This window comes from Dromiciops gliroides, chromosome 1, assembly GCF_019393635.1.
Source record: "Dromiciops gliroides isolate mDroGli1 chromosome 1, mDroGli1.pri, whole genome shotgun sequence".
NCBI classification, from domain to species: Eukaryota; Metazoa; Chordata; class Mammalia; order Microbiotheria; family Microbiotheriidae; genus Dromiciops; species Dromiciops gliroides.
This window is the reverse complement of record NC_057861.1, coordinates 621,162,872-621,181,087: the sequence shown is the minus strand read 5'-3', so window position 1 is coordinate 621,181,087 and position 18,216 is coordinate 621,162,872. Positions and strand designations below refer to the sequence as shown.

Here is an 18,216-nt window from a genome sequence, read left to right as displayed (position 1 = left end):
GAGAGAAGTACTTTGCTTCAAGTCACCTGGCATACAGTATCTTTTTGTATCTTTTCAGGTCTAAGTGTTAATCCTAGTTTGTAGGTAAGCTTTTTGAGGGAAGACTTCAGGTTTATTCATACTAACAACAAACACTTTTCTTTCACACATTTCTTCAAACTTGTGAAGTAGGTAGCGTCACCACTTCACAAATAAGGAGTCCAGTGGATGGAGAAGGGGATTGAGTGAATGGCCTGGGGTCAGTAAGATTCATCTTCCTTAGTACATATCAGGCCTCAGACACTTACTGTGTGACCCTGGACAAACCTGTGTAACCCGTTTGCCTCAGTTTCCTCATCTGTAAAACGAGCTGGAGAAAGAAATGACAAACCACTCCAGTATCTCTGCCAAGAAAACCCCAAATAGGGTTATAAAGAGTAGGACTCCACTGAACACCACCACCACAGATAAACTGAGGTTCAGAGAGAGAAGAACATTGCCAAGGTCAAACAATTTATTAACAGGTCTTCTTCTAAGTCCACAGCTGCCTCCACTAGACTATGAGGGTCTATCCATCCCCAATGTCAGTCCTAGGGAAGTTTATCATAGGATGCTAGTGCTGAGACCTCAGAGACCATGGGGTTCAAACCCTTTATTTTACATATTAAGTGATCGTCAGAACTAGAGAGACAGTATAAATGGGAGGAAGCTACCGATCCTGACAGTGAACTGGAAGTGAAGATCCAAGGCTAAGAACTGATTTTAGTTCCCTCGTTTTCTTTCTGCCCCCAACAGAAGGACCCCCACCCCCGCTGCAATTAACCAACCCAGTCTTATTTCCCCTAAGCCAGTCTAAATTCCTTTCTCTAACAGTTTACTTTCCACTACCCTACTCCCAGGAGAGAAATTTGGGAAGGATTCCACTACAACTCTGCAAAGGTACGTTAGTGGGGTGTACAGGGAGGCCGTGTGTTGGCTGCTCCTAAACAGCAGCCACCTGCCCGGACACACGGCGTTTGCCAGTCATAGTCTACTGAGGCGGGAGGGCTGCCTAACACCCCCAAAACCAATCACAGAAATTTCAGGTCCCAGGGAGTCCAGGCTCTAAAATTTCCCCATTCCCCAAACCACGCGGAGTAGTTAGTAGTTAGAGCCAACTCTACACAAACACAAAGTGCTTGGAAACTAAATTCTTTCAGTTTCTGCCTGGGGGGGTGGGGGTTGGCGGACGTGCTGTCTGGGAGTTTGTGGCGGAGCCCCACGTGGAAAGGGACAGAACGAAACCGGCGGCGGGAGGGGGGGGAACGTGGCCCCCAGACTGGGGAAGGGGAGGGGAAGTAGGCCTACCCCGCAACTCGTGGTAAATCTGTCCCGTCCGGAGCTCCCTGCCCCTCCCCCTCCCGCGTGGACCATGCTTTGTGCATGGAAAGCGTGGCCCGGGCAGCGCCTACAGCTCCCACAATCCCGCACACGAGGGGCCCGCGAGAACTACATCTCCCAGGAGACGGCAGGCGGAGATCCGCCTACTCCAAGAGGGCTGCAGAGTCACGTCCAGGCCTCGCTGGTAAACAGCGCCCCAGCGCTGGCGAGCCGCCCCCAACGTGCCCAAGGGGTCAACGGCGGCCCCATCCCGGGCGACTTATTCCAAAAGCGCCCAGCTCTCTCCGAACCCACACGCACACACAACCCCCCACACACACACAGACACCACACACACACAGACACACACAAACATACACACACAGGGGGACACCCCCATTCCCACCCGGCTGTTTGCAAACACGCACACCGCCTTCCCCCCCTCTCCCCACCCCCACCCGACCAGAGCAGCCCGGAGGAGCAGCATGGCTGCATTGTAACCACCGCCGCCTATAACCTGGCCCCACGCACGCCCCAGCCCCGCAAGCCAGCACCCCGCGGAGTCCCGTCCCCCCCCCCCCCCGCAAAAAAAAAAAAAAGCCTTTCTCAGCGCCAAGCGAGAGCCAGAGAGAAGGGGAGGAGGGAAAGGAAGCCGCCGCGGGAGAGGGGGAGGAGGAGGAAGAGGGGGAAAAAGCGACCAGCATGGCCGGGACTGCTGCAGAACCACGTGGGTCTGTTTGCAATTTACAAACGTCGCGACTCGCTCGCCTGCACCAGACAAAAGTAGCTGGGGCGCGCTCAGGGGCTGCCTGGGGTCCCGGCGCTCTGAAGAAGAAGCCCCTGCGAGCCTCCGCACGCGGTGCAGCAGTCCCTCAGCTCCCAGCGGCGCCTAAGAAAGGAGTCGGGCCGGTGCCATGCCATGCACACACATGCGCCGAGGGCAGGCTGGCCAGGGGTTGCATTAGGAAGAAAAAAAAAAAGGGGAGTGGTACACACCTACAGAGCCCTCCTATCACTTCTTTCTCTGTTTTCCTGAAATGTTGCAAAGAGGGCACCTTCTGAGCGGGCACCATGAAATACTCCATAGCGATCGGCCCCCCCTCCTCTGCAAAAGCCAAGTCCGTGGTCCCGATCCGCAGGAGAATGCAAAATGGAAATCCGAATCAAAGGGCAGCGTCGGAGGTGCTGGCTCTCCCGGTCCCAGATGCTGGCGGCAGGGGGTGGGGGGGAGAGGGAGGGCGGGGGAGGTCTCTCCGGCCTGCCTCCCCGTGCGTGTGTGTGAGTGTGTGTGTATGTGTGTTTGCAGCTGATCAGATGTCTGTTTCAAGGCGGGAAACAGCTGGTGAAAACTCAGCACTCCCCCGGCCTCCTTCCGCGGAGTAAGGAATTGCATGTAAACAAAGGACTATTTGCAGCGCCCCCCCGGGCTGGCGGGAGACTGGGGCGAGAGGGGAGCGGAACCCTGGGGATAGCCTTTGGCTAGGGGCCGGCACCACTTCTTTTCCGCCTAGGGGACTGGGGGGTGCGGTGGGCGGGCTGGGAAGGGACTGTGTGAATGAAGCAAACTGTCTGAGCTTCATGCGCCACTATGGGTGATGAGGTCCATCAGCTGACAGGTTGGCAAGCATTGCAAAAAAAAAAAACCCACCCCAGAAACTGAGAGAAACGCTTCTCCCCCCCACCCCCCTCCGGAGTCCGGCCCCGAACCTGCACTAGGTGCTGGAGGGATGTGTATGCATCCTTGCACCCCCAACCCACGGCGTGGTAAGGGAGGGGAGGAAGAGAAAGGGGATTAGAGGTTGAAAAGCTTTATTCTCGCTTTGCAGCAAGCAACAGCAGCAGCAGTGGTAGCGAAGAAGCAAGCTCTGCGTGGTGTGTTGGGCTGTTTTCCTCTTCTTTTCATACTGCAACTGCACGGAATCCAGCCCGCTCAGGAGAGCTCCCTCGGAGTGGAGGGCCCCCTGGAAACTTGCGTCACACAACCACCACTTCCCACATGTAACTTCGGGGCTTACTTCAGAGGCTGGCTGGCTGTCCCAGCCTGCTGGCTGGCTCTGCCACCAGAACTCCTCCCCTCCCGCGGCTCCAGGCGCTACCTGCGCCGCCGCTGCTCTTGCGACTCCTGCCCTGGGAATCCCAGCCTTGCAGCTGGAAGAAGGGAGCTTCTGAGCTAAGGAATGGTGCAGCGTGTCTTTGGATTCCGAGCCCATCCATAGAGAAGCTGGGCCCTGAGCTGGACCGACCACCCGGAGTGGTCAGGAGGGGGGGGGGAAGGTTTGAAGGCTGCAGACCAGCAATAACCCTAGTGAGGAGAAAGCTGCCTAATATAACCAACACACCCACAGCCTCATCCCTCACATATACTGTCTGGGTGCTGTGTCAGGTTTCCATTCACACAAGTGGGAGAAACCTGGCGTTCTATTAGGAAGTTCTTAAAAAAGCAAAGACTGACCAAGTCAAATGGAGACAGTGCGGACCTGGAGAGGGGAGAGGGAGGGAGAGAGGAATCCCTTTTGCTCTCAAGTGAGCCATTGAATCCCCCCACACACACTACTATTTCAATATTAACTATGTGCTATATTTAGGAATAATCAATCAACAGGTATTTATATTAAATGCCTCCTATGTGCCGGGCACTGTGTGTGCTAGACACTGAGGATACAAGTACAACGAATCGTAACACTCCCTACTTTCGATGGCCTTACATGTGGATGGGGGAGACAAGTGCATTTATAATTTCTGCAGCATAAATACTGTTAAATACAAATCTAGATTTTTAGAAACAAGGCATTGACGTGACTAATGTGGAAATATGTTTAACATGATTGTACTGTGTAACAGATTTCTTGCTCTCTTGGGGAAGGGGAGGGAAGGGAGGGAGAAAAAAATGGAACTAAAAATCTTTTTTTTTTAAGTAATAAATATGTTTCTTTATAGTTTTGGGTTCCAATTTTTATCCCTCCCCCCCTCCCTTCCCCATCAGATATAGGTTATACATGTACGATTATGTAAAACATTACCATTTTTGTCATTTTGTATATGAAAACTTGAAACAAGAAAAAATGAAAGTGAAAAATAACATCCTTCAGTCTGTTCCATCAATATCAGTTCTTTCTTTGGAGGTGGATAGTATGTTTCATCAATAGCCCTTTGGGATTGCCTTGGATCATTGTATTGTTGAGAACAGAAACTCAAAATCTTACAAAAATGAATGTGGAAAACTGTCTTTACATGGAATTAGGGAAAAATAAAATACTATTAAGTGAGAAAAAAAACAAGGCATTGGGGGAGGGCACTAGATGTCAGAGGGCATCACTAAGGGTCATGCAGATGATTTCTGAGCTGGATCTTTTTTTTTTCCTTTTTTCTGTTGTTGGTTTTGGTTTTTTGCAGGGCAGTGAGGGTTAAGTGACTTGCCCAGGGCACACAGCTAGTGCCAAGTGTCTGAGGCTAGCTTTGAACTCATGTCTTCCTGAATCCACGGCCAGTGCTTTATCCACTGCACCACCTAGCTGCCCCTACTGAGCTGGATCTTTAAGGTAGAGGGGGACTCTGCCTCATGATTAAGGAGAGAGTGAATTCCAGGCATGACAATGTATAGGCACTGAGATGGAAGATGGAGTGTCCCCAGTGAGGAAGAGAGAGGCCAGTACGGATTACAGAGTTGGAGAGGAGGAATAATGTCCAGTAATGGGTTGGGGCCAGATCCAGATTATACCCAGGAATACATCTACTCATTTCCACCTCTCCCACTTGAGATGCTGCCTACTCCCCTTTTTGTATCTTTCATGGTTTAACCCCAAATCTTCCTCCTTGAAATGTAATATACATGCTGCACCAAGCTATTTCACACTTCTATGGATGTTGCCTTAAAATTGCTTTCTAGTCCACCTCCCCAGTTTGATCTTCCTAATAAGATTGCAAGTCTTAGGAGGACAGTGACTGTGCCTTTCTCTTGTGTCCTCTCAGTAAGTATCCATTATATAGGATGTGCTGAGCACTTCAGAAGTGTTTATTGAGTTGAAGTCATTGGAGTGAACTAACCTGGTCTTTCTAAGGCTTTGAAGACATTGAAAAGTGATGGGCTGAGCATCTGGACATTCTTGTCCATTCCCTTTAATGTGAAGAAACGAGCTCTCCAGGTACTAATGGGAGTGAAAGCATGGAGTGTGGAGCACAGTGCTCAGTTTACATGGTGCCCAGTTTCCTAGTAGAATGTAATGTAGGTGAATGGCATGTCATAATTACTGTGATCATTGGTGGGGGACAAGGATAGTTTCCATGGGAATTCATCCTACTTTGGCTAGGGTGAAAAAGGGCAGCAATCCATTGACCTCTGATTAATCTAAGAGGCTTGAAAGAGGAGGCAAAACTTAAAAGCTATTTAAATAAGGGGAGGAAAAGAGAGAAGAGAAATATGCTCTAACTCCCCTGAGCTATTTTCCAGAGCCAAAACAAACCTTAACCTCCCTACCTCAGGTAGTACTCCCAGCATGTTGCCTATGGGATTAAGAAATTTTGTCAGTAACCAAAATCTAGGACAAAACTTGGTGCTGATATCTTCCCTCCCCTTCCTTTCTGTCTCAGCCAATGACTTCTCATTCTTCCCCTCTGTGACATTCCTGACAAGGATGTCCTTCAGGACAACACTTCAATCAATCAGCAAACAGATTTACCCAAACCACCTATGTTCACAACACAGGGAACACGAAAGAAAAATATAAGACTTCATGGAGTTTGTGGCCTTGATTCAACATTATACTCAGTAAACAGTTTAACGATAATTTGGGAATAGTACATGATTAGGTGCTAGATAGGTGCTGTGGGGGGGGTCATCAATCAATCAATAAACATTTATGAAACACCTACTATGTGCATAGGCATTGTGCTAAGAGCTCATCACTGAGAGATCTCTCTGTCTGGCATAGTCGGGTGAAGACAGTAACAGGAGAAAGTGGGACTCTTGAATTAGGCCTTGACAACTAGTTAAAATTTGGTGAGTGGAAAAGAAAGGGGAGGTACTTGAGACTGAGAGAAATGTTTCTTCACATTGCCCAAGCCTGTTCCCCTCCACTGTATCCTTACTGCCAGTGCCCTGATCTAAACACTTGGTCATTTATTACTACTCTATTGTAATTTCATCCTCACTGGATGCACCCTTGTTCTCACCACTACTGCTAAAGTTGTCTTCTCCTATTGCTTTGACCAGACCAACCCCACCTTGAAAGCCCTAATTTGATTTTAAGCCAGGAGTTCCAAAGCTGGGGTATAAGGAACTTGCCAAAGATGTAGAGAAATATTTTTATTTGATCCTGAATTGATTTCCAACCAACTATAACAATGGAAGGAAGAACCACCACCACCCAAAAACTGAAGGTAAATGTTGCAAATGACAAAGAACAAACATGGCCCCCAAAAAGAGATATGAGAAGATTGCCCAAGTCTCCCGGCTCCCATTACTTTACAGAGTTACGAGTTCCACAGCTGTGAAACACTGCAAATATTTTCAGCTTTTTTTTTAATGTATCAGTGGGTTTTGCTGGTATTTTTTCCCTTTCCTTTACATTTTGTTTTTTTAAAACTGTTCTATTTTTTAAATGGCTTTCCTGGAGGAGAAAGGAGGACAGATGGGGCGGATTTAGGTTGTGTAAAACAAAGGCTCTCAACCCAAAATTTAGTTTTTTAAAAAATCCTAAAATAGTAACGTACTTTATTTCTTATATGCATGTGAATGGTAAACTTAAAAATGAATTCTTTTCATACTGAATAGGGGGAATTGGTTACTGAAAGCCAAGGAATATAGGGACTAAAAAAATTTAGGAACCTTATTCTAAGGATGGAGAGGAAATATATAGAGGAAGGAGCGCTGGCTTTACAGTCAGATGACCTGGGTTCAAATCCTAACTGTACTATTAACTACTATTAGATGAGCCAAAATAAGGTTCCTACAGGAACTCAATTTCCTCATCTGTAAAATTGTAGGAAATTTGATCCCTCCAACTCTAAATATGTGATCAAGGAAATAAAAGGGTCCCACTCTAACAAATGTTTTAATTGCCTATTATATGCAAGTCCCTGTGTTAAGAACAAAACAAAAAAAAATTCTGCTAAGAAGAAACTTGGATTGGAAGGTTAAGGATGGAATACAACATGTAAAAAGAATTTGAGGATAGAGAACTATCTATTTACTAGGTGAGTCTTGAAAGAAGCTAAGTACTCTAAGAAGTTATGGTAAGGAGCACATCCCAAACATACAAAGGTACTGGCTATGCAAAGATATGGATGAGGAAGATAGCTTGCAAAATATGAGAAACAGCATTAAAGTAGTTTATCCAAAACAGAGTTAGTTCATTTAAGGAAACATTCAAAAACAGACCCAACCTGGAATTAGGAAGATGATTTCAAATCTGATCTTTTTTTGTTTTTTTGTTTTGTTTTGTTTTTGTGAGGCAATGGGGGTTAAGTGACTTGCCCAGGGTCACACAGCTAGTGTTAAGTGTCTGAGGCCGGACTTGAACTCAGGTACTCCTGACTCCAGGGCTGGTGTTCTATCCACTGCACCATCTAGCTGCCCCTCAAATCTGATCTTAAACTCTTACTGTGTGTTTACTTACTGACTTAACTGTGTGACCCTAGGCAAGTCACTTAACTTCTGTTTGCCTCATTTTCCTAAGTGCTAAAATACTTAGCACAGTGTCTGGTACATAGTAGGTGCTATATAAATGTTAGGCATTATCATTATTAGAAAGATAGGCTGGGGGGCAGCTAGGTGGTGCAGTAGATAGAGCACTAGCCCTGGATTCAGGAGGACCTGAGTTCAAATCCAGCCTCAGACACTTAACACTTACTAGCTGTGTGACCCTGGGCAAGTCACTTAACCCCAATTGCCTCACTAAAAAAAAAAAAAAGAAAGCAAGATAGGCTGGACTGAGATTATGAAAGGTTTTAAATGTCAAGTTGTGCTGTTCATATTTATTCTAGAGTCAATAGGAAGAATTCCCCCTAGAATTCCTCTAGAAAAAGAGGAATAATGTGGCCAGACTTACACTTTAGGAATATTATCCGGTCAGCTCTATAGAGAACAGATGGAGAGGGAGGCCAGTCCAGAAGCAGGGAGACCAACAAAAAGGTGTCTGTGAAACTCTGGGTGAGTAATAATGAAGTAGGGGCTAGACTTCATGACATCCAAGGTCCTTTCCAATTCTACATCTTATGATGTTATATCTAAACTTTTTATGCTCTTTCCCAAACCAATTCCTAGGCCTTTGCCCAAGGCACACCTGCTAGTTCTTCCATCTAATTAATTCCTCAAAGGCAGAAATACCATCATTATTACCTGTATTTTAGCTGTTTCTCTCTCCCTTTAAACATCTCTTGAACTTAATCCTCCAAGAAACCTTCCTGAATCTATGTATCAGAGGACCATCCCTACTCCTCAGGTGCCCAAGGAAAGCATAGCCAACCCCTGCCACAATCATTTACTGCTACTGTCCTTTATGTTGTCAAATGTAGTTAAATAGGGGCAGCTAGGTGGCACAGTGGATAGAGCACCAGCCCTGGATTCAGGAGGACCTGAGTTCAAATCTGGCCTCAGACATTTGACACTTACTGGCTGTGTGACCCTGGGCAAGTCGCTTAACCCCAATTGCCTCACCAAAAAAAAAAATTAAAATTAAAAATCAAATGTAGTTAAATAAGTTGGGGCAGCTAGGTGGTGCAGTGGATAGAGCACTAGCCCTGGATTCAGGAGGACCTGAGTTCAAATCCCGCCTTGGACACTTGACACTAGCTGTGTGACCCTGGGTAAGTCACTTAACCCCAATTGCCTCACCAAAAAAAAAAAAAAAAGGTTAAAAATGTAGTTAAATAAGCTTCCTGTCTAAACCTGTGAAGTATATGCCATCTTCTGTTATCACTAATTGTCTAGGAAGTCTCTGTCTGTCTTAGGTTTTATTTTCCTAGAAGGTACCTTTCCTTTGGACAGCACCTAGCATGAGGTCAAGAGCAATTTTTTTTTTCTGTCACAAATCTTCAGTTATGATGATGGTGATGGCAGTATCACAGGGTGTAAGGGAGTCAGGGATCCCTCCCAAATTGGGAAGCCATTTAAGAGTCCGTTACCTCTTTGGCCTGGGCAGTGAGCTGCCTCCTCTTCAATGTTTAGAGGCCTTCTGGCAGAAGCGGGGCCTGAGATGATCCAGGAGGTGGAGACAGAATCTAGCTCAGCCAGCATTACCATTAAGGATCCAGCCCTCGACATCTGCCAGCTTGTCTTACCAGCCACCTTCAACACCAACAAAAGAACCTCAGGAAAGAGATCAGTCAGAAACAATTTAGTGAATGACTACTGTGCACAGGGTACTATGTTTGGGACTATGAGGTATATCTGGGAAGAGGAAAGAGGAATGGAATACAAAAGAAGTATCAGACGTGGGCCCTGCCCTCCCAGAGGTTATACTCTGATTCAGAAAATAGAACATACACACATGAACACAGAAGATTTAACATTGATTAAGCACTGACTGTATATATAGATATATAAATGTATATATGTATAAATATGTGTGCACATATGTATAGATTATAAATACATATGTGTGTCTGTATATATATATATATCCATCACAGTGTTGGTTCTAGAGATACAAAGACAGTCCTCACCCTTGAAGAATTTACATTGTATTGAGAGGAAATGTAACATGCATAAAGAGGAGTAAATGTTAGGGAATTAGAAGAGGGAAAGGACATTAACATCTTTGGGAATTAGGGAAAACTTTTTGGAGGCAGTATCCTTGAAGGAAGATAGGGATTGGTGGAAGGAGAAGGAGGGCAGGAGGGCATTATGGTACTGGGGCTTATAAGAATATATGAGGAGCAGCTAGGTGGTACAGTGGATAGAGCACCGGCCTTGGATTCAGGAGGACCTGAGTTCAAATCCAGCTCAGACACTTAACTAGCTGTGTGACCCTGGGTAAGTCACTTAACCCCAATTGCCTCACCAAAAAAATATATCTATATATGGATACATATGTGGATACATATTTGGAACCAGGAATGGGGAATGGCGAATCAGCTGTCCAATTTGCCTGCCACATAGAGAACAGTAAGGGGAGTACCTTGCGATAAACCTTGTCTCAGATTATGGAGGGTCTTAAACATCAGCTTGAAAGAGTTTGTGTTTTATCCTAGAGGTAACTAGGAGATACTGTAAACTTTTGATGATCAACACAAACGGGAAAATAGTTTAAAAGTAATCGCATGAAAAGTCTATTCAAAAAACACCAAATACGTTGGTCAAACATTGTCAGAAGGCGGCATATGGGAAGAGTCAAACATGTGGCATAGACATTAAGTGCTACAGACGTTCAAAGGGAGGGAGAGAGGGAGGGTGATCCCTGTAGTTTGAGAAGGTCAGGGAAAGTTTTACAAAGGAGGTGAGTGAGACTTAGGGAACTGAAACACAGAGAATAGGTAGAGGGATCCACTTATCCTTCCTGCCAAAACAAGTTGTACTTTGAAAGAGAAAGTGAGTATTGTCAAGGGTTGTTTGATTGTAGAACTCAGCACATTTGCTTTAGGCAATGGGCAAGCTCTTGGAAAGTTATATGAATAATCCTTCTACTTTAAAAGCTCTGGGGAGCTTGTTATTCAAAGGAATCATACAATTAATCCCTCTGTTAAGTGAAAAACCCCTTTGTAAATCAAATAATCACACACACCCCTCCAATTGATCTACTGCATAAATCTGAATTTTCATTTGTTAAGTTTATTTAAGGTAAGGTCCATGTATAGCTGTATTTTAATATTGGTGGTTCTGGAAGTATCATTGCCCCAATAATATATGGAGTCAGTGGGAAGTACAGCTGAAATTAGAGGAACGAGGTATTTGTCTCTTATCAGGCTTAGGTTGTTGGTGTTGCTCATAGTTTTGCTAATGGTGGTGACCATGATGGTGTTGATAGTGGTAATAGTGGTGATGATTACAACCCTATGGTAGTCACAGTGGCACAATTAATTATTGTGATCATGGTGATGATGATATGGACCGTGGTGGTCCTGGTGATGATGGTGCCTATGATAGTAATGAAACTAGTGGTAGTGAATGTGATGATGGTGGTCATGGTGATTATGGTGATGGTGACTGCCAGGATGATAGTAAGAGAGACGACAAAATGATGATAAAATTGTCCTTCCCCCATCTCTTTAAATTGCATTATGAAGGCTGATTCTCACTTTATCTCCTCTCTCATGCACCCATTTGCAGCTATTAACCTCCTTGCCTTATAATCCTGATGCAGTGAAGACTGCCAACTTCCACAACACTAATCTTGGATGTGCCCAGTAGTTTCTGATTGGGCTGATGACTTCCAGCAGGCCTTGTAGATCCCTGGCATCAGTCTTTATACATCATCAGTCCCTTAGTAATACATCTTTCCTTGCCCTTGGCCAAACTCTGTTTAGATTATCTGCCTCTACCCACCCTAGAGTCTAGCAACAGGTATCTAGTAAATGCTAACTAATTAAAAATAGATTTGAATTATAGCAAATAAAAGATATATTTTCAAACATAGCCAATGTGGGAATTTGTTTTGCTTGACTCCATGTATTTGTTATAGGGGCTTCTTGGTGGGGGCAGCTAGATGGCGCAGTGGATAAAGCACTGGCCTTGGATTCAGGAGGACCTGAGTTCAAATCCAGCCTCAGACACTTAACTAGCTATGTGACCCTGGGCAAGTCACTTAACCCTCATTGCCCTGCAAAAACAAAACCAAAAGCAAACAAACAAAAATACAGGGGCTTTTTTTCCCCTTTTTTTCAATTGAGGTAGTTAGTTGGGAGGGAAAAGGGGACTAGAGATAGATTTTTTAAAACAAAGAAAAACAAAATAGAGAAAAGAAAGGCACTGAAGCATGTTTTAATGTACAGAAGAGAAAATAAGGAAAGTCTGAAAGAATCATAGACAAGTAGTACAAATTTGGAAATTACAGGCTGAATGTATTCAAATTTAAAAGTATTTAAAAAGAAAAGCAAGCTGTGCACAATAGAGAATAACAGTTCAATTAATAATCTTCTTTGTCCGTTCTCCTATGTATATGGAAATGTACATTTTATTCAATGTTTGTTGAGCTCAGAATTTTAACAATTAATTTTAAAAATATTTTAATTGTAGCACAGAAGATTGGTCAAGTAGGAAAATGGACTACCAGGAGGGATATAAAATGTCCTTTCCCAAAGGTGTCTGTATTAGATGACTGTCTGTCTAGAATAAGATTTCAGGGTTTTATTCAATCTTTACCTTTTACCTGTATAGTGCTTTGCACTTTTACAAAATGCTCTTACATACATCATCTCATTTGATTCTCTCAACAGTCCAGTGGGGAAGGGAGGGCATCTAGTATCATCCCGAAATGGTGAATATAAAGCCCAGAGATGCCAGGCGCCCTTGTCAAAAATCATGTAGCAAATCAGTGGTTGAGCCAGTTTTTTAGTTCCATGCTTTTCCCACTATATAAATATAAACCTACCTAGAGGCAAGAAAATAGGCAAATGGAAAAAAAAAAGAAAATAGGCAAATGATCCCATAAGTCTTTGGGATGGTCAAAAACCAAACCTGGATAGACTTGCAAAGTCAAGGGACTTAGGGTTCCAGTCTGGCTCTGCTTCCTCAATCCATCAAAAAGCATTTACTAAGCACTTCATTTGTGCCAACCACTGTGCTAGGCACTAAGGTACACATAAAAAAGTCAGATGGTCCTTGCCCTCAAGGAGCTAAAATCTAATTGAGAAATACAGCTGAGAGGATAGTGATCATGGGTAAAGGAATTTTGGTCTGAGCAGTTGGGGACTGGGAGTAGAGCTGTAGTAGATTATCATAACCTTTCAACAATTTTAGTATTTGTTTGATTGCTGTATAACCTTCTTAGGGCAGAGTGGATAGGATGCTGGGCCTGGCATCAACAAGACCTCTTCCTGAGTTCAAATCTGGCCTCAGACACTTGCTAGCTGTGTGCCCCTGGGCAAGTCACTTAACCCTGTTTGCCCTAGTTTCCTCATCTGTAAAATGAGGTGGATAAGGAAATGGCAAACCACTCCAGTATCTTTGCCAAAACAACTCCAAATGGGATCATGAAGAGTCAGACATGAGCGAATGAAAAACAACTGAAGTATCCTTGGGCAAATCATTAGACCTCAGTTTACCCATATGTAAAATGAGGCAATTAGACCAGATGATCTTTAAGATCCATTCATCTTTAATAAGCTATGAATCTTGGAATGAACATTAATACACTGAAAAATCTCTACTCTGTTTCCTACCAGAATCTGCCCAGGAACAAGAGCCAAAATTCCTTATGGGCTGCGGGATACAGATAAGGCCCCACTTCTATCACTCCACAAGGGTCCAGGATATGACCCAGATCTCACCCTACCTTTCTCTTTCCCTCTCCCCCCACATCCAACTCTTTCTAAATGGGGTTCAGGTCCTACATAGCTGGAACTTCCCCCAGCCACTAGGGGGCCCCTGTTGCATGTATGATGATTTGGGGGCAAAGTAGGGTGCAAATTTTTGTAAAATGAATAATTAGATGCCCATGACCTCAACTACAACTTCCTTGAATGCCCCACACTGGATTGGGAAGTTTGAGGTAGCCAAGGATTGTTTAGGGCCCAGGCAGATAACCTTCCATGGGTAAGATGAAGTATTTGGCAATCAAGGATTCAGGAAGCACCTGATTCTAGTTCAGCTCTTAATTGACTGCTCAGGAGCAAATCTTCCGACCTCAGTTTCTCTGCCCTGATACATGGGAGTGCCAAGCTCAAAAGTTATGGAAAAATAACATTTATATGAATTATGAAGCAAATAAGTAATGAGCTTTTATCTATGTAGGACTTTTCTATTTATGAAACATGTTAACATCCATTAATTTCCTCTGTATTATTGAGTATTTCCATGTTGTCCATGGTGTCCGTGTAGTAGGCAGCAATTATTGCTCTCTTTTTACGGATAAGGAAATTTGAGAATCCCCGACATTAGGTGATGCACCTAAATTCATACAGCTTGTAACTGAATGAGTAAATATATTTCCTGACTCCTCGCTCAGGCTTCTTTTCACTAAAGAGGAAGGACAAAGCTGAGCTCTAATGCCTCCAGGTGTGTGTATATATATATATGTGTATATATGTATATATATAAAACATTATTCCTATTTCTGCATTAATCATGTTATAAGAGAAAAATCAGAGCAATGATGAAAAACCTCAAAATAGAAAAAACAACAGCACCAAAAACAAAAGAAATAGTATGGTTCATTCAGCATCTATACTCCACAGTTCTTTTTTTCTTTTCCTTAGATTTGGAGATCCTCTTCTGTCATGAGTTCCCTGGAACTCTTCTGTACCATTGCATTGGTGAGAAGAATATAGTCCATCACAGTAGATCAACACTCAATGTTGATGATACTGTGTACAATGTTCTTCTGGTTCTGCTCATCTCACTCATCATCAGCCCACGCAAGACCCTCCAGGTTTCTCTGAACTCCTCCTGCTCATCGTTTCTCATAGCACAATAGTATTCCATTGTATTCCTATACCACAACTTGTCTAGCCATTCCCCAATTGATGGGCATCCCCTCAACTTCCAATTCCTTGCCACCACATAAAGAGCAGCTATATATATTTTTGTACATGTGGGTCCCTTTCCCCTTTCCATGATTTCTTTGGGAAAAAGACCCAAAAGTGGTATTCCTGGGTCAAAGGGTATGCACAGCTTTATCGCCCTTTGGGCATAATTCCAAATTGCGCTCCAGAATGGTTGGATCAGTTCACAGCTCCACCAACAATGCATTAGTGTTCCAATTTTCCCACAGCTTCTCCAACGTTTATTATTTTCCTTTTTTGTCATTTTAGCCAATCTGATAGGTGTCAGGTGATACCTCAGAGTTGTTTTAATTTGCTAATGCCTCCAGGTAAAAGACAAGACGGGGAGGAGGATGGAGAGGGGGAGGCGTAGAGGGTGGTCCAGCCAGAAATCCAGGAAAACCAGTAGAGGACAGTTACCCAAGACAAAGGTGGTAAGAATATTGAATTGGAGACAGTGGACAACAATAACAGTGAGAACTGTAGGGTAGGGACAAGACAACTGAAAAGTAACTTAAGTTGGACCAGAAAGTCACCAGGGACCTTTGGGAGAGCGGTTACATTGCTGTGCTGAGGATGGAAGCCTGATTGTAAGCACATAAGGATAATGGTGGTGAGAAAATACCCATCAACTGCCTTCCTGAAAGAACTTAGTTGTCCAAGGTAAGAAAAAGATGAGATTGGAACTGGAAAGGGCAAAGGGAATTAATCAATGATTTTGTCAGCATGTGCTTAAAGGTAGAGGAGATCAAACATGAAGAATGGGCAAAATTGAGACTACCCTATGGGGAAAGAGAGGATAGACAAAGAAGTTCAGTCTCTCACTGGGTAAGAGGGGAAGGAGCCCAAAGTAATGGCTAGATAGGGGCTGGGCCCTTCTAAACTAGTCTCCTAATTAATACGACAAACCTAGAATAGGCTGCAGTGACCAGTAAGAATGGGTTACATTCGGGGTGGCTAGGTGGCACAGTGGATAAAGCATTGGCCCTGGATTCAGAAGTACCTGAGTTCAAATCCAGCCTCAGACACTTAACACTTACTAGCTGAGTGACCCTGGGCAAGTCACTTAACCCCCATTGCCCTGCCAAAAAAAAAAAAAAGAATGGGTTACATTTGGTTTTTTTGGTTTGGGTTTTTTTGGTGAGGCAATTGGGGTTAAATGACTTGCCCAGAATCACACAGCTAGTTAGTTTTAAGTGTCTGAGGTCAGATTTGAACTCAGGTCCCCCTGAATCTAGGGCTGGTGCTCTACATTAGTTCTTGATTATGTTTGCATTATATGCCCTTATTGGACTATAAGCTTCATGAGAACAGGGACTGTATCTTATTTCATCCTTGTGTTTCCCTGAGAACTGAGCCTACTATGCTATACACAGTAGGTGCTTAATAAATATTTTCTGAATTTGGAGAATGGTATAACTATTGCCAAGTCACAGTATAATAATAATATAATAATAAGCATTGTGCTTGATACAGTGGTGTGCAAATTAACTGGGACAGAGTAAAATAATTAAATTTATTGTCATACAATAAATTCTGCAACTTCTTACATCTTAGAAAAACTTAATATGTGATATATCTTCACATAGTCATTTGTTTTACACAATTTGACACTGATTTCACAAGATTTTGATGCATATTTTAAAATTCTTCATCATGAAACCATACTTTTATCACATTGGATATTAAACATACCTTTGAAGAAAAGTCCATTTTTCTAAGTATAGTATTGATCATAACCCTTAAGTTTTCAATGAGGTTTAAATCAGGTGAGTTCCCAGGTCACTGAAGCATGTTTATCTCCATCTCTTGGATAAATTTAACTTTTCATAATGCATGAGGTTGTATTTTAGGATCCCATTTTCATTTGAGAATTTCTGTAATCCTGGAAGAATTGTACTTCTCAGCATATCATTATATTTATAAGAATTTATCCCCTCAATGGGACCACTAGAAGTAAAAACCCCCTAAAAGCCACTTTTTGGGCTGAATATTTTATGGTCTGGTGAGGATATCTAGATCTTGCAGAGTCACCTGGACTTCTGAAAAGTTTTGGTAAAGCCTTGAACAAAAAAGCTAATTTTACTAGTAAAAATTACCTTTTCCCAATCTTTATTATTCCTGTATTTTTATTGTCTTGCCCATGACAAACATTTTTTGTTCATAGCAATGATTAGCAGCTGGGTTTTTTGGGTTGGGGTTTGATGTTTTTGATGATGTTGATTTGGGGGTTTTGCTTGTTTTCTTGTCACCCTTGTAGTTTCAAGAAGCCTTCACAGCACTACAGACAGAGGAATCAATAGCAACTCCTTTAGCTACCAAATATCTTTAAAGGAAGCTCTTGGATTGTTTTCTAAGGATTAACTAGACTATATTGAAACAGTTATTTGTCAGTTCTTGGTGTTGTTTTTCCATTTTCTATAGAACTTTTTACTTTAATGTGGCCATTTCATTTTGGGCTTGAATAATCCCCACACCAATAGGCACTTCAATATCTCTAACAGTCATTGAAATGTGCTCTTTAAGGGCTATAATTTTTTGCACATTTCCTTGCAGTAGTATCTATCCTTAAAAAATACAACAACAACAAAATACAACAAAAGAAAGCAATGAAGCACATGCATATGGCCTGAAATCCAGCACTCAACTATTAGAACAGTAACTAAAAGTGGGGAAACAGGCTCAATTCAGTTCATTTGATCAAGATTAGACATTCTGGGGGCAGCTAGGTATCACAGTGGATAAAGCACTTGCCTTGGATTCAGGAGGACCTGAGTTCAAGCCCGGCCTCAGACACTTGACACCTACTAGCTGTAAGACCCTGGGCAAGTCACTTAACCCCAATTGCCTCACAAACAAACAAACAAACAAAAAAACAACTTTATGGGGCAGCTAGGTGGCACAGTGGATAGAGCACCAGCCCTGGAGTCAGGAGTACCTGAGTTCAAATCCGGCCTTAGACACTTAACACTTACTAGCTGTGTGACCCTGGGCAAGTCACTTAACCCCAATTGCCTCACCAAAAAAAAAAAAGAAAAAAAAAGATTAGACATTCTGAGTCACCTTCGTGTAAATAGAAGCACACAGGCATTTGTGACCATTCCTGTAACAATATGAACTCATAAAAATTACTGCCTATTCCAAGTCATTTGAATAACATTGTAGATGCCGTGGGATATACAGAAGAAACAGAGATAGTCTTTGCTCTTGAATGGTTTATTGTCATGAAGCAGAGAGTAAGTT

The 18,216-nt window shown here is 43.2% G+C and overlaps 1 protein-coding gene across 4 annotated transcripts in view; it reads right to left on the bottom strand.

Annotated features, from left to right (window-relative positions):
• TFAP4 (transcription factor AP-4) overlaps positions 1-18,216 on the bottom strand; it is a 69,654-nt gene that overhangs the window by 20,271 nt on the left and 31,167 nt on the right. Inside the window, exon 1 of one of the 4 annotated variants that reach the window (XM_043974981.1) lies at positions 2,335-2,638. The exons of 1 other annotated variant lie outside the window; for it this stretch is intronic. In XM_043974981.1, the coding sequence (XP_043830916.1) occupies positions 2,335-2,423 (89 nt within the window). In that variant the 5' untranslated portion in view covers positions 2,424-2,638. Of the gene's footprint in view, positions 1-2,086; positions 2,230-2,334; positions 2,639-18,216 lie in introns of those variants that run through there. 2 more of the 4 variants (XM_043974985.1, XM_043974984.1) reach the window with 2 other exon arrangements.